Here is a 12622-nt window from a genome sequence, read left to right as displayed (position 1 = left end):
AAAAGCCCACACCACTGGCCTCCTGGGAGGCAGAATTTGGGCAGCAGCTCCACCCCCTGCATTGGACCCCAAGAGCGAAACAGAAGCAGGGATGCTTCTGGCTGGGCTCTGCTCAGTCTCAGCAGTAAAGCCATTTCCCTTGGGATCCTAGTGCTCTGGGCAGAATCTTCTGGTTTCTCTTGGGAAGAGTTACCCAGTGACCACTCTTCCCAGGTACTTGGGTTTACCAAATGCCTGCTGCACCCCAGCCTGTAACAGATACGGCCTCATGTGCCACTGTGGAGTCAGACATCACCATGCTGCTGTGGGGAGAGCAATCCTCACCCCATCTTGCACATTCATAACAGAGGTTCAGAAAGCTGACAGTGCCTTGCCCAAGGTCACGGAGGCCGTATGTAGGCAACATATCTGGGACTGGAACCCTGGAAGGCAGGTGCAGAACATTTGACAGGTTCTTTTCTAGGCTGATCGGTTGGCTGATCCAGAGGGCAGAAAGGTAGGAGCTGGGCGCTCAGCTTTCCCCCAACCCCTTTGCTCGGGAGACCTTCCAAGATACCTTCCCAGGAGCCACCCAGTTTTCCACAAGGCCCTTATCTGAATCGGAATAAAAGAGACAAAGTTTTTGCCTCTGGATACCATGGACAGGGTCAGGGTGCTGGGCACTATGAACCCTCTGCCCAACAAGCAGGCCCTGACCTAAGGGGCGGGATTAAATGAATGCGGTTCACTCTGCCAGAAGCCCCAGAGGGTAAGCAGGCTGGATATGCCGTGCCTTAGTACTGGCAGGCTCCCTGGAGGAGTTGCACTAGAGAGAGAAGCTATGTTCGGTCTGGAGAAGGGCAGGGATGGATGTGGCCCGGCCAGCGAACTGCCTATGGGAGGCTCAGTTAAGAAGAGATGCGCAGGGGGCGGGGTGGTGAAGCCCAGAGCTCGCTGTCCCCCATGTCCCTGGCTTCCTCGGGCTTGGCAGACCACCCTGCTCCTGTGTCATTGGAAATACAGGCACAGTGGGGGCCATCAACCCAGAGCTATACAAGTTCCCAGAGGACACAAGTGAGACGGACTTCCCTGCGGGTTGCCTGGGGCGGCTGTGGTTCTCTGTGGAATACCAGCAGGACACCGAGCAGCTGCTGGTGGGCTTGATCAAGGCGCGGAGGCTCCAAGGCCCCTCAGAGACCTGCAGCCCCCTGGTGAAGCTCCACCTGCTGCCCGATGAGCGCCGCTTCCTTCAGTCCAAGACCAAACGCAAAACCCCCAACCCACAGTTTGATGAGCACTTTGTCTTCCAGGTAAGGCTTCTGGGGCACATGGGGCATGGCCTCTTGGGAAGGAGCAGACATGGGTGAGCGCCAGCCTCCTGTGCTAGCCAGGGCCCTGCAGCCCCCCTAGACCCTTAATGCTACCAGCTCTGCTTCTTTCCCCCCTCACCTGCCAGGTCGTGCCCCCTGATGGTGGGGGTAGGGCAGAGACGAGGGAGGGGAGGAAGTAGCAGGCTGGGCTCCTACTGTCCAGGCTGCCTAGAACAGAGAATGACAAAACATGTTCTTGGAGCACCTACTGAATGCCAAACTCTGGCCCATGGGGCCCTGGAGAAGTGCTCCAAGGCTTTGGGGGCACTGTGGGGTTTATGGCAAGGTTATTGAAGGAAGGCAGAGGGTAAGCCCCCCCCACCCCTTGGAGTGGGGGCAGGAACTCGCCTATCCCGTCAGAGCTGGCGCAGGTGGTGCATTTGCTGGCCCACAGGCCGGCTTGCTCAGGATCTGGAGGTATGGAGGCGGTCAGGGCATTGAGCCAAGCTCCCAGGGACCTGGGAGCCTAAGCAGGTGACTGGGGGCCCTGATGGGAAACCAGCCGTCAAGAGCTGCCTCGAGGCCTTGGGCAAACATTTTTGAGAGCTAGGCAGCAGGCTGGCTGGCAAGGTAAGGACAGGCCGGTCAGCATCCGGAAGAGGGTGACTACTGAGCCAGAGCCCTGAATCTTGCCTTCTCCTGGGGCCGAGAGCTGTAGCTGAGAGGAAGGGTGGTATGGGGCCCAGCTCCCAGCCCTCCTCCAAGGCTGTGGGAATTCACAAGTGACCTACCCCTTCTCGGGACATGAAGATCCAAGGCATGTAGCCTTGCTGACCCGCATGGCCACATGTCACGCTCACAAACCAATTTTTGTTTACTCATCACTCTCCTGCCCTGTCCCAACTTGATCCTGCCTCTCTGTGCTTTAAGGGAGAGGAGAGAGAGAAGAGGAAAAGAAGCAAATCAGTATTCTTGACCCTCTGCCAAAGGTCAGACCCCGTGATTGGGGTTTTACAACTCAAAGAGTAAGAACCACTATTCCCATGACAGATGAGGAGACTGAGCCTCAGAGAGCAGAGTGTCAGGGGCCCAAATGAAATGGCAGTTATGGGCAGGTCCCCTGGGCTCTAGTGTGAGACCTCGTATACATTTATGTTCAGGCAAGTTACTTGGAGGTCCTGTTAAATGATAGATTCCCTTCATGGGCCTGAGGTGGGGCCCAGGTTCTGTATTTCTAGCAAAGTCTAGGCAAGTGGTGAACGCTGCTGGTCCTTGAACCGCCCTCTGCAAGGCAAGGCTCTGGCACACATTCCCACTTTCCCAGGGGTGCTGGGCTCACTGCTGGAAAGGGTCCCCTGAGGATGCCTGGGTTGGGGGCATGCAGGTCCCTGGTTGAGTCACCCCTCACCAAAAGCTCCTGTGTCCAGAACATCATACCATCCCATCCCATCCCATCCCCTGTCTCCACACCTGGCCCCAGCGCAGACCCTCATCTCCCACAGGTGTCCAGCAAGAGCATCACTCAGAGGGTACTTAGGTTCTCTGTGTACCACGTGGATAGACAGAAGAAGCACCAGCTCCTGGGCCAGGTGTTCTTCCCCCTGAGAAACGAGACCCTAGCAGGTGACTGTCGGCGCCTCATCTGGAGAGACCTGGAAGCTGAGAGCCTGGAGGTAAAGGTCAAGGTCACCAGGCATATAGCACCATGTGTCAGACTACTGTGGGCAGTGGTGTGGCCCAGCACCTATTGGCCGGCATCAGCCTTCAGCGTATTGCCCACTGCCCTTACAAGTGTGACTCAGAGTCCTGGCCCTGGGTCGCAAGTGCACAGGACAAGGGGGTAGAGTGGAGCGGCTCCTGGGCAAGGAAGGGCTGCCTGAAGTTCTTTTGCCCTTGAAATCAGATTACCTTGAGCAACTTATAAAAATCCATACTTAAATTCCCATCCAGATCAAACAGCTATGAAAGGTGACACCCCAAATAGACCAATCGAGGAAAATATTTACCCTCTATTCTCCTCACCCCCTAGAGGACTGTGGCAACTTGGACTGAGCTTTGGAATCCCCTAGACCTGGGTCTGGGTCCTCAGCTCTGCCCCCTCACTACCATAGGATCTTCAGCAAGCGCCTTCAACTGGCCAGACCTCAGTTTCCCCCTCGATGAAATGAGGGTGGGCTTAAAGGAGAAAATGTGGGTGTGCCACACAGTACCCATGCCTTGACCACTGGGACCAAGGAGGAAGGCACTGCGGGGAAGGCGTGCTGTGGTTCCTTGGGCACCTGCTGACTGAGCCGGGTGCCTTCCTCTCGGGCTTCCAGCCTCCCTCCGAGCTTGGAGACCTGCAGTTCTGCCTCAGCTACAGCGACCGCCTGCACCGCCTGACCGTGGTCGTGCTGCGAGCCAAGGGCCTCCAACTCCAGGAGGACACGAGTTTTGTCAGTAAGTCTTCCTCCTCCGGGCAGGTCTTGTCCCGTGAGCCTGGGGCCTCGGGGCTGAAGTCTGACCCTTGCTTCTGGCCATGCAATTCCGGCCTGCCCTGCCTATGAGCCATCCCAGGGGTGCTCACTACCCTCTGCAGACAGCTGTGCTATGGGAAGCCACTTCCTTAGACTGAACCCACCTTAGACTGATCCCGCCTCTACCTCTACCCTTCTGTGCCCTCCAGTTCCTCCAGGGCCAGACCCCGAGTCCACTTGCCCCCAGGGAGGGCTCCCCGGCACACAAGGCATGGCACTTGGCTGGAAGAAGAGGCATCCCGAGCTTGGGGTGCTGTTTCCTCTAGCCCCCCCAGAACCCAACAGCTGGAGGAGTGGAGGCCCTCCTCTGGCTCAGCAAAATGTCCTACCCTTATGTGGACCCACCCGCGCCCCTCCCCCCCGCCCCGCAATGTGGTAGCTGTCTGCCATCTGTGCGTGTCCGCTTCTGGGTTACCGTAAGCAAGTTGTCATTCAACCATCCCCTGTGGATCCAAACCCATGGGGGCCCTGCTCCAAAAACTCAGCCCTCTGAAGCAGAAGGTGTTTAAGGGGCCCCAGAGAGCCTGAGCAGTCAGCAGGCAGGGAGGGCCCTCTTCCACCGAAGGGAGGATGGGCATGTGGTGCCAGGCCCTGGTAAACAAGGGCCAGCCGAGCCGTGGGCGCATTCAGGAGGCACAGAGGAAGGAAGAGGAAGGGAGCCAAGCGTTTCCTCCGGCGTAAGGTCACACACTAATCAACCCTGTTTCCTCCCGTAACGCCCTCTGGCTCCAGAGGCTGTGAGCAACGGGGTCCTGGCGCCCAGGGTGGGCCAGCGCCCTCCCAGCCCCATCTCGCCCAGGCCAGAGGCTGGATCCCACCCACCCCTCCCAGCCCAAGGTCTCCCCTGTCCCACAGGTGTGTTCGTCAAAGTGTCTCTGATGAACCACAACAAGTTTGTCAAGTGCAAGAAGACTTCGGCTGTCCTGGGCTCCGCCAACCCTGTGTACAGCGAGACTTTCAGCTTCAAGGCCAACCCCGCCGAGCTGGACACCGCCAGCCTCAGCCTGACAGTGCTGCAGGGTGCCGAAGGGGACAGTAAGGCTGTCCCCCTCACTGCCCCGGGCTGTTGGGGACATGGGCAAAGGAGGAGAATCAGACAGTGTGGACCCTCAGAGAGGGATTTCTGTTCTCTGCCTAAGGAAATAGCACTCAGAGAGGCTGAGATACGTGCCCAGGACCCAGAGCTTGCTAGCAGGGAGCTGGGATTCACGTGCAGACTCTGTGGCACCATATGCAGAGGTGAACAGGGCAGCCTCTGCTCCTGGGGCAAACCAGCAGCCACGTGACCTGATGCTGTGGTCGTTGTGTGCCCTACATTGCCTCATACCCTCTAGACAGACCTTTAGGGTCGTGGGTGGGGTTCAGGCTGTATGGCCGGTGTGGTTTTCTCACACCGCCCACACCCCAGTGTCCACTCTCAGCATCTGGGGAAGCAGAGCCGTCAGCCGGCTGGCCTCATGGACCAGAGCTTAAGGACTGTGGCACTTGGTGGGAGAAAACTGTTGAATGTTCCCTCTGAACATATAAGTGAGCTGAGGGAAGGGGGCTTCTTTCCGGAGGGGCCCCGTTGTCCCTCAGCTCTTTGGCATGAGGCTGGCTTAAGATGTCTCAGAAGGAGGGTGAGAGGCAGAGTAGGTGACCCCAGAGGGCTAGCTCTCCACCTGGGCTCCCTTCTCCCACTATCTCCAACTCCAGGGCAAAGGCAGGGTCCTTTGGGGGCTATCAGCTCATGCTCAGGGAGGGAGGGGGCCTGCTTCTTCCTTCGAAAGGAGGAGTGAGTGAGAGAGAACGAGAAGGCACTGGGGATGTTGCTGAAGTGATGTGGTTTCCGGGGTCCAGAGAGTAACGATGTTTTCCCTCCCCCGCAGAGAGCCACGCGCTGGGCCGGGTGGTGGTGGGCCCCTACATGTACGCCCGGGGCAAGCAGCTGGAGCACTGGAATGAGATGCTTAGCAAGCCCAAGGAGCTGGTGAAGCGCTGGCACGCGCTCTGTCGCACCACTGAGCCCTGACTCGGCTCACAGCCTTGGGTCTGCATCTGGAGCCTGCTCTCCCCCGTGGCAGCCACCGGCCTGGATGCTCCAGCCACTATCTCTCTGGGCTGCGGGGCCAGCCGGAGCCAGGGGACTGTGAGTGCCGATGTGCAGGGGAGAAGGGACAAGAGAGCCCCGGGCAGCTCTGCGGCATGGCTGGCTGCCACCTGCTGGCCTCAGGGACCCTCCCAACTTACTCCATCCTCCTCTACCCGTGGGGCTGCCTGGGCTCCGAATCCCAGCTCCTGGGCATCACAATCCCTATTTAGACCAGAATCTCAGGCATTCAGGAGCAATCCTCTATTCAGCGATAGCAGAGCTCTGTGCGCTCTTTGGAAACATGGGCTCCACCATCGTGGAAAGCTGATGGCCTGTTGATGCATTAGCTGTATCAGCTCCGGTTTTCCCTGCCTTCCACCTAGCAGAGAGCACAAACTGCACCGGCGGAATAATGGGGTGCATGGGGTACCCAAAGCACCCCCTAATTTCAGCTGGTCCACAATAAATTGCACAGACTGAGAGTTGGGTTGGGCACATTGGTGTGGAAGAGCCCCAGGATGCCCAGGCAGCGCCACGTGCCCACAGCTTGGGGAGAGAAAGCTCTCAGGGACCAAGACTTGCTGGCTTTAGGACCCGGGAAGTAATGCTGGGAGCAGCCCACCCAGGTAGCAAGTGGTAGACAGGTTCTTGGACCCAGGTAGCAAGTGGTGGACAGGTTCTTGGCATCCGCTCCTTGTTCGAGGCAGGAGGCCCTCACCTGTGTGTTAGGTCCCTCCCAGGGCCGTGTCAGACCCTGGCCCACATCATGCCATATTTTGCCCATAGTCCAAGCCTCACACCCCTGGTCTTATGGGTGCTCTGCTGATTTCTGGGATCTCCCTGGTTGACAGCATTCAGCTCCTTGGGGAGGAGGAAATTCACTTGAGGCAGGAAATGGTGAAAGTATGTGGCTGAAGTGTAGCCCACCGGGCTGAGAGCTTTTCCTGTAATCCTAGTGATTTCATTACAGCGACTGTGTTGTAGCAAATGTTCGTGTGACGTTCACGAAGATGGAAGTTTCCACGAATCACAGTCATCAAATCCCCGTGAAGTTGTACTCGAGGTAATGAGCTGTCATTGCACCTGACACTATTGCGTAACAGGCAGCCTGTATTTTCAGCCAAATGCCGTTGAACTTGTGGGGTCAACACATGGTATTGCGTAACTGGAACAACCTCTAAACCAGTGTTGTCTCTTTTCTTATGCGGTGAAGCAACTTCAGCAAAAGAAAGTAAGGATCAGTATCCTTCGTTCGTGCCTCTTTAACCTCACTTCTGATCGTCAGTGCACAAAGACACGCTTTACCTGGCAGTGGTCCAAACAGACGGAATATCTTGTTTGCTTTTTCTCACTTATTGTACAGATGCATTCCAACAAAGCCCACGCTCCAGCAGTTTCTTTATTTTTAGTTTTTTCAGCATTTCATTTTATTTTTGAAAGAGTGAAAGCAGGGGAGGGGTAGAAAGAGGGGACAGAGCTCGGTCTGGGGCTTGAACTCAAGAACCGCGAGGTCATGACCTTAGATGCGCAACTGACTGAGCCACCCAGGCACCCCTCCAGTAATTTCTAATGACATCAGAGCACACGTGTGATAGAGGTTCTCTGTGTGTTTGGACAGCAGGGTACTCACCTGGGACTGTTCCCATTTCACCTGGGATCCTGAGACAAGAGGTGCCAGCCACCCCCACATTTCAGGGTGACGTTCATGCCTATCGGTGGCCTTTCCAGGGCTGCTTGGAAAAGTTGTTAAGTGTCCCCTTTGCAGAACAGAGTGAACTGGTGTGTCTGACTCACGGCTGAAAACTCTCAATGGCAAGAGACTGGCAGGCTCTCTGTTCTGGGGGAGGAGAAAGGGTTGCTGTTATCAGTCAGGAACATCTACAGGCCTGGTCAGAGCAAAAAATACACAAGTGCTTCCAGTGGACCAGCGGGATCTGGCCTGAGTTGTCTCAATCCTGTCCTCCAGGTGTTCCCTGCAGAATAAAGCCCTTTGCATTCCCACAAAATGTTTTAGACTCAGCTTATTAGTTTCCACACCAAAGAAATGCTAGAGTTTGACTGATTTTCATGGAGTATACAGACCAGTTTGGGGCCATTTTATATCCCTACAATATTGAATCTTCAATCCATTAACGTGGTGTATCCCTCTGTTTCTTTTGGTCTTTTGCAAGTTTTCTTAAAACTGTTTTGTGGTTTAAAGGAAAGTATTTTTCCACATCTTTCACTAGACTCTTAGGTGTTTTATATTTATGTTTGCTAATATGTAGATTCTATTGACTTTTGTATATAGGCTGTATCTAGTGAGTGGGCTCACTAAAGTCACTTCAGTTATAATACTTGGTAGATTCTTTGTATTTTCTTTGCATATAGTCATGACCTCCGCAAATGACCGTTGCATTTCTTCCTTTACAATCGCATTGGCCTCTTTATCTGTTGTCAAACTGCAATGGCTGGCCAGCTGGGCAAGAAAAAGAAATAAAAGTCACCCAGATGGTAAGGGAATAAGGAAAACGGTATTTGCAGATGACATGCTCTTGTCTATAAGGAATCCTCAAAAACTGACAAAGCTAATAAATGAGTTCAGCAAGGTTGCAGGTCACAAGATGGAAGCCCAGGTCACAAGATGGAACACCCAGAGGGTGCCGGCCACCAATAGGGAGAGCGTGTAGGTGGCCTTCTCAGTGTTAGGGGGAAGCGTTCAATTCCCACTCGTGCTTGGAATTTCTGCTATGGGTCCTTTAATATACTCATGATTCTGTGTTCTCAATTTGTTACAAGATTTTTTACAGGGCGCCTGGGTGGCTCAGTTGGTTAGGCATCCAACTTCTGATCTCGGCTCAGGTCATGACCTCATGGTTCAGGAGACTGAGCCGCTTGTCAGGCTCTGTGCATTGAGCTTGGAGCCTGCTTGGGATTCTCTCTCTCCCTCTCTCTGCTCTTCCCACATGCTCTCTGTCTCTCAACATAAATAAAAACTTAAAAAAATGTTTTTAAGTTTTTTTTTTACCACAGTGTTAAATATTATCAAATACTTTTTCTGCATCTTTTTAGATAGTCATATTTTTCTCTTTTTTTTTTAATGTGATGAATTATATTGGTTTTTGGATATCAAACCAGGGGCACCTGGGTGGTTCAGTTGGTTAAGCATCTGACTTCAGCTCAGGTCACAACCTTGCAGTCTGTGAGTTCAAGCCCCACATCGGGCTCTGTACTGACAGCTCAGAGCCTGGAGCCTGCTTCAGATTCTCTCTCTCTCTCTCTCTCTCTCTCTCTCTCTCTCTCTCTCTCTTTCTCTCCCTCTGCCCCTCCCCAGCTTGCACTCTCTCTCTCTCTCTCTCCCTCTGTCTGCCCCTCCCCAGCTTGCACTCTTTCTCTCTCAAAAATAAACATTAAAAAAATTGAATGTCAGACCAAACTTACATTCTTGTAAGCCAGTGGTGTCTGTGTGTGCCTCTGTCTGTCTGTGTGTCTGTGTGGACACATATACACAAACACACATGATAATATTTGAACTTAACTTCTTTAAAATCTAGATTTATTTGCTACTATGTTTTTAATTCCTTTTTAATATCCTCACATTTCAACATCATTTTTAAATTATTTCTGTTAGGACTTGACATTTTTAGAGCAGTTTTAGGTTCAAAGCAAAATTGAGGTAGAAATACAGAGATTTTTCATACACGTTCATTTCCTCCTCCCGTTATCACCATCCCTCACTGGAGTGGCACCTGTTACAACTGATAAATCTATACTGACACATCATAATCACCCAAAGGCCATAGTTCACATCACAGTTTACTCTTGGTGGTGCTCATGCTACGGGTACGTACAAATGTCTGATGACATGCTATTACACTTAAGTGTTCTTGCTGTTATGATCATGAGAGATTTTTCTATACTTTTTTACTGTAATGTCCTTGCACTTGAAAAGAATCTGTATTCTGTGTGAACAGGTGTTCTGGGTATTTCTTAGGTCAAGTTTATTCCTCAGATTGGTCAAATCATCTATTTTTACTGATTTGGGGGAAGGGAGGTCTATTTTCTATTCATTATTGACAGGGGCTAAAGTCTCCCACTGTGGGGATTTGTTTATTTCTTTTAGTTTTATCAATTTTTATTTTATATATTTTGAAGCTATGTTATTAGGCTCATACTTATTTTTAATTGATTTTCTTCTGGTGGATTAGGCCATGTGTTATGGTTAATAGCTCTCTCTACCACTCATAATGGCATAATTTTTCCATTTTTTCTATATTTTTCAACTTTCTTGTGTTCTCATAATTATGTTATCTCTTAAATATGGGGTTTTTTATATCAAGTCTGTCAACCTCTGTCTTTTATGTATTTAGTTCATTTACATTTAATGTAATTACTGCTATTTATTCCCATTTGTCCTGTTTTGTTTCTTTTTCTCTCTTTTGTTGCTTTGTTTTGTATTAATTTATTTTGTAACTGGTTTTTTTTTTTAATTTTAAAGTTTATTTACTTCTTTCGATGGGGAAGAGGCATAAAGAGGGGGAGAGGGAGAGAGAGAGAGAGAGAGAGAGAGAGAGAGAATCCCATGCAGCCGCCTCACTGTCAGCACAGAGCCCAATGTGGGGCCCAAGCTCACGAACCATGAGATCACAACCTGAGCCAAAATCCAGAGCCAGACACTTAACCCACTGAGCCACCCAGGCGCCCCTGGATTAATTCATTTTTTAACCCTGCCTCTTCCCACCTGTATGTCGCTACTCACACAGTCTGTTATTCCCTTCATGGTTCCCCTGGAGATTACAACATATATCGATTATATACTCTAGTCTAATACAAATTTTGCTTTTTATCACTTCACAGACAATGCTCTGATCTTAGAACACTCAATTTCAATTTACCCCCATATCTTAATGGTATTGATATGATTCATTTTAATTCCACATATATTTTACACCTAGCAAGACACCACCATTATTACCATGTTCAGTCAATATCCATTTGAATTGATACACATAGTTGTTCTTTCTTTTGCTTTTTATTCTTTCCTACATTTATGGGATTCTACCTGAGATCATTTTCCTCTTACTTGAAGAATTCTTTTTAGGATTTCATTTAGTAAAGATGTGCTCACAGCAAACTTTCTTAGTTTTGAATAGAAATGCTTATTTCAAATTCATTTTTAAAGGATTTTGTGTGTGTGTGGAAGCAGAATTCTAGACTGACATTTTCTTTTCTGTCAGCAGTGTAAAAATGGTATTCATTGTCTTCTCACTTCGGTCATTTCTGTTGACAAGCAGGGTAGCAGTGCTATTGTTTCTCCTTTGAAACTAATGTATCTCCCTCTCCTCCCACCCTTGGCAGCTTTTAATATTTTCTCCTTGTTGTTGGTTTTCAGCAGCTTGAGACTGGTGTACCTACAGGCAATTTTTCTTTTTATTTATCCACCTTGGGACTAATGAAGCTTCATCAGTTTTGGGAAAGTCTCAGCCCGTATGTCTTCAAGTATGATCTCTGCCCCATTCTTCCCCTCCTCTTCTTCTGAGACTCCAATTACACACATATTAGACCTTTCCGTGAGTTCCCACAGGACTCCTATGCACTCTGCTGCATTTTCCATTCCTTTATGTCTCTGCCTCAGCTTAGAGTTTTTATACGGCCCTCCTACATTTCAATAAATTTTGTTCCACTAAGTGTAATTGTGGTTAACCAATATGCTGAGTACTTAATTTCAATCACTGCATTTTTCAGTTCTAAATTTTCATTTGATACTTTGTAAATTATTCCAGTTCTTTGATGAAAGTCTCTATTTTGTCAATCACACCAATATCTGTGTCATTGGTGGGTTCGTTTTACTGTGTATGTTTTCCCCCTTTATTCCTGTTACTTGGTATGCCTGACAATATATTGTCAAATGCTGACCATTATGAGAAATTATGGTAGCTCCGGGAAACATCATTCCTCCAGAGAGGGTTTATTATATCCTCTGCTCGACAGAATGGGGAGAGGTCACCTTAATCCAGTCCGGTAATGACCTCACTGGAGTCTGGGTTGCAGTTTTTGTAAGGCTCTATCACCACCCCTGGTTTTCCCACATTTCTAGAGTGTAGTCTTCCAAGGGTGCCATTTGGATCACTGAAGGAGACTCTAGTGTGTTTACTGGGCTCCTCTTTCTTGGGGGGTCCTGAACTCCAGTTTTTATCTTCTTAGTATGATGCTGTTGTCAGGAAAGGAAGGAAGGAAGGAAGGAAGGGAGGGAGGAAAAAAGGAGGGAAGGAAGAGGGGAGGAAGGGAAGAAGGAGGAAAGGAGAAAAGAAAGGAAGGAAGAAAGAGAGAGAGGGAGGAAGGAAGGAAAAAGGGAAGGAAGGGAGGGAGGGAGGGAGGGAAGGAGGAAAAAAGGAGGGAGAAAGGAAGGAAGGAACGGAGAGGAGAGGGAGGGAAGAAGGAAGAAAAGAAAGGAAGAGAGAGACAGAGGGAGGAGGAGGGAAGGGAAGGGAGGATCTGCCATCTTTCATAGGCTTGCATAAATTAATTCCCAGCTTCAGCTTCAATAATTCAGCAAATGCTTCAAAGGGGAAAACCCTTAAGTGTCTGACTTACTTTTCTACCTCCTTTCTATTCAACGTCTCGGCCCCTTCTGTGCCAGCTGTATTGGCAACCCCAACCTCCAAATTCTTGTCTCTCCAGCTCCAGACACTCAGCTAGCTGTCTTTTCTATCTCATAGCCACAGCTCTATGGCCAAATTCTCGGCCTCTTAACAGAAATCCGCACA

The 12622-nt window shown here is 50.4% G+C and overlaps 1 protein-coding gene across 2 annotated transcripts in view; it reads left to right on the top strand.

Moving 5' to 3' along the window:
• Positions 1-7118, top strand: part of SYT15 (synaptotagmin 15) — a 9149-nt gene extending 2031 nt beyond the window's left edge. Inside the window, exons 4-8 of one of the 2 annotated variants that reach the window (XM_029932074.1) lie at positions 1003-1289; positions 2792-2962; positions 3608-3728; positions 4661-4840; positions 5674-7118. In XM_029932074.1, coding sequence (XP_029787934.1) covers positions 1003-1289; positions 2792-2962; positions 3608-3728; positions 4661-4840; positions 5674-5816 — 902 coding nt within the window. In that variant the 3' untranslated portion in view covers positions 5817-7118. Of the gene's footprint in view, positions 1-1002; positions 1290-2791; positions 2963-3607; positions 3729-4660; positions 5045-5673 lie in introns of both variants that reach the window. The other variant, XM_029932073.1, reaches the window with a different exon arrangement.
• Positions 7119-12622: the final 5504 nt, after the last annotated feature.

This window comes from Suricata suricatta, chromosome 2 (genome assembly GCF_006229205.1).
Source record: "Suricata suricatta isolate VVHF042 chromosome 2, meerkat_22Aug2017_6uvM2_HiC, whole genome shotgun sequence".
NCBI lineage: Eukaryota > Metazoa > Chordata > Mammalia > Carnivora > Herpestidae > Suricata > Suricata suricatta.
Note: the sequence above shows the minus strand (reverse complement) of the source record. Positions and strands in the feature narration are given on the sequence as shown.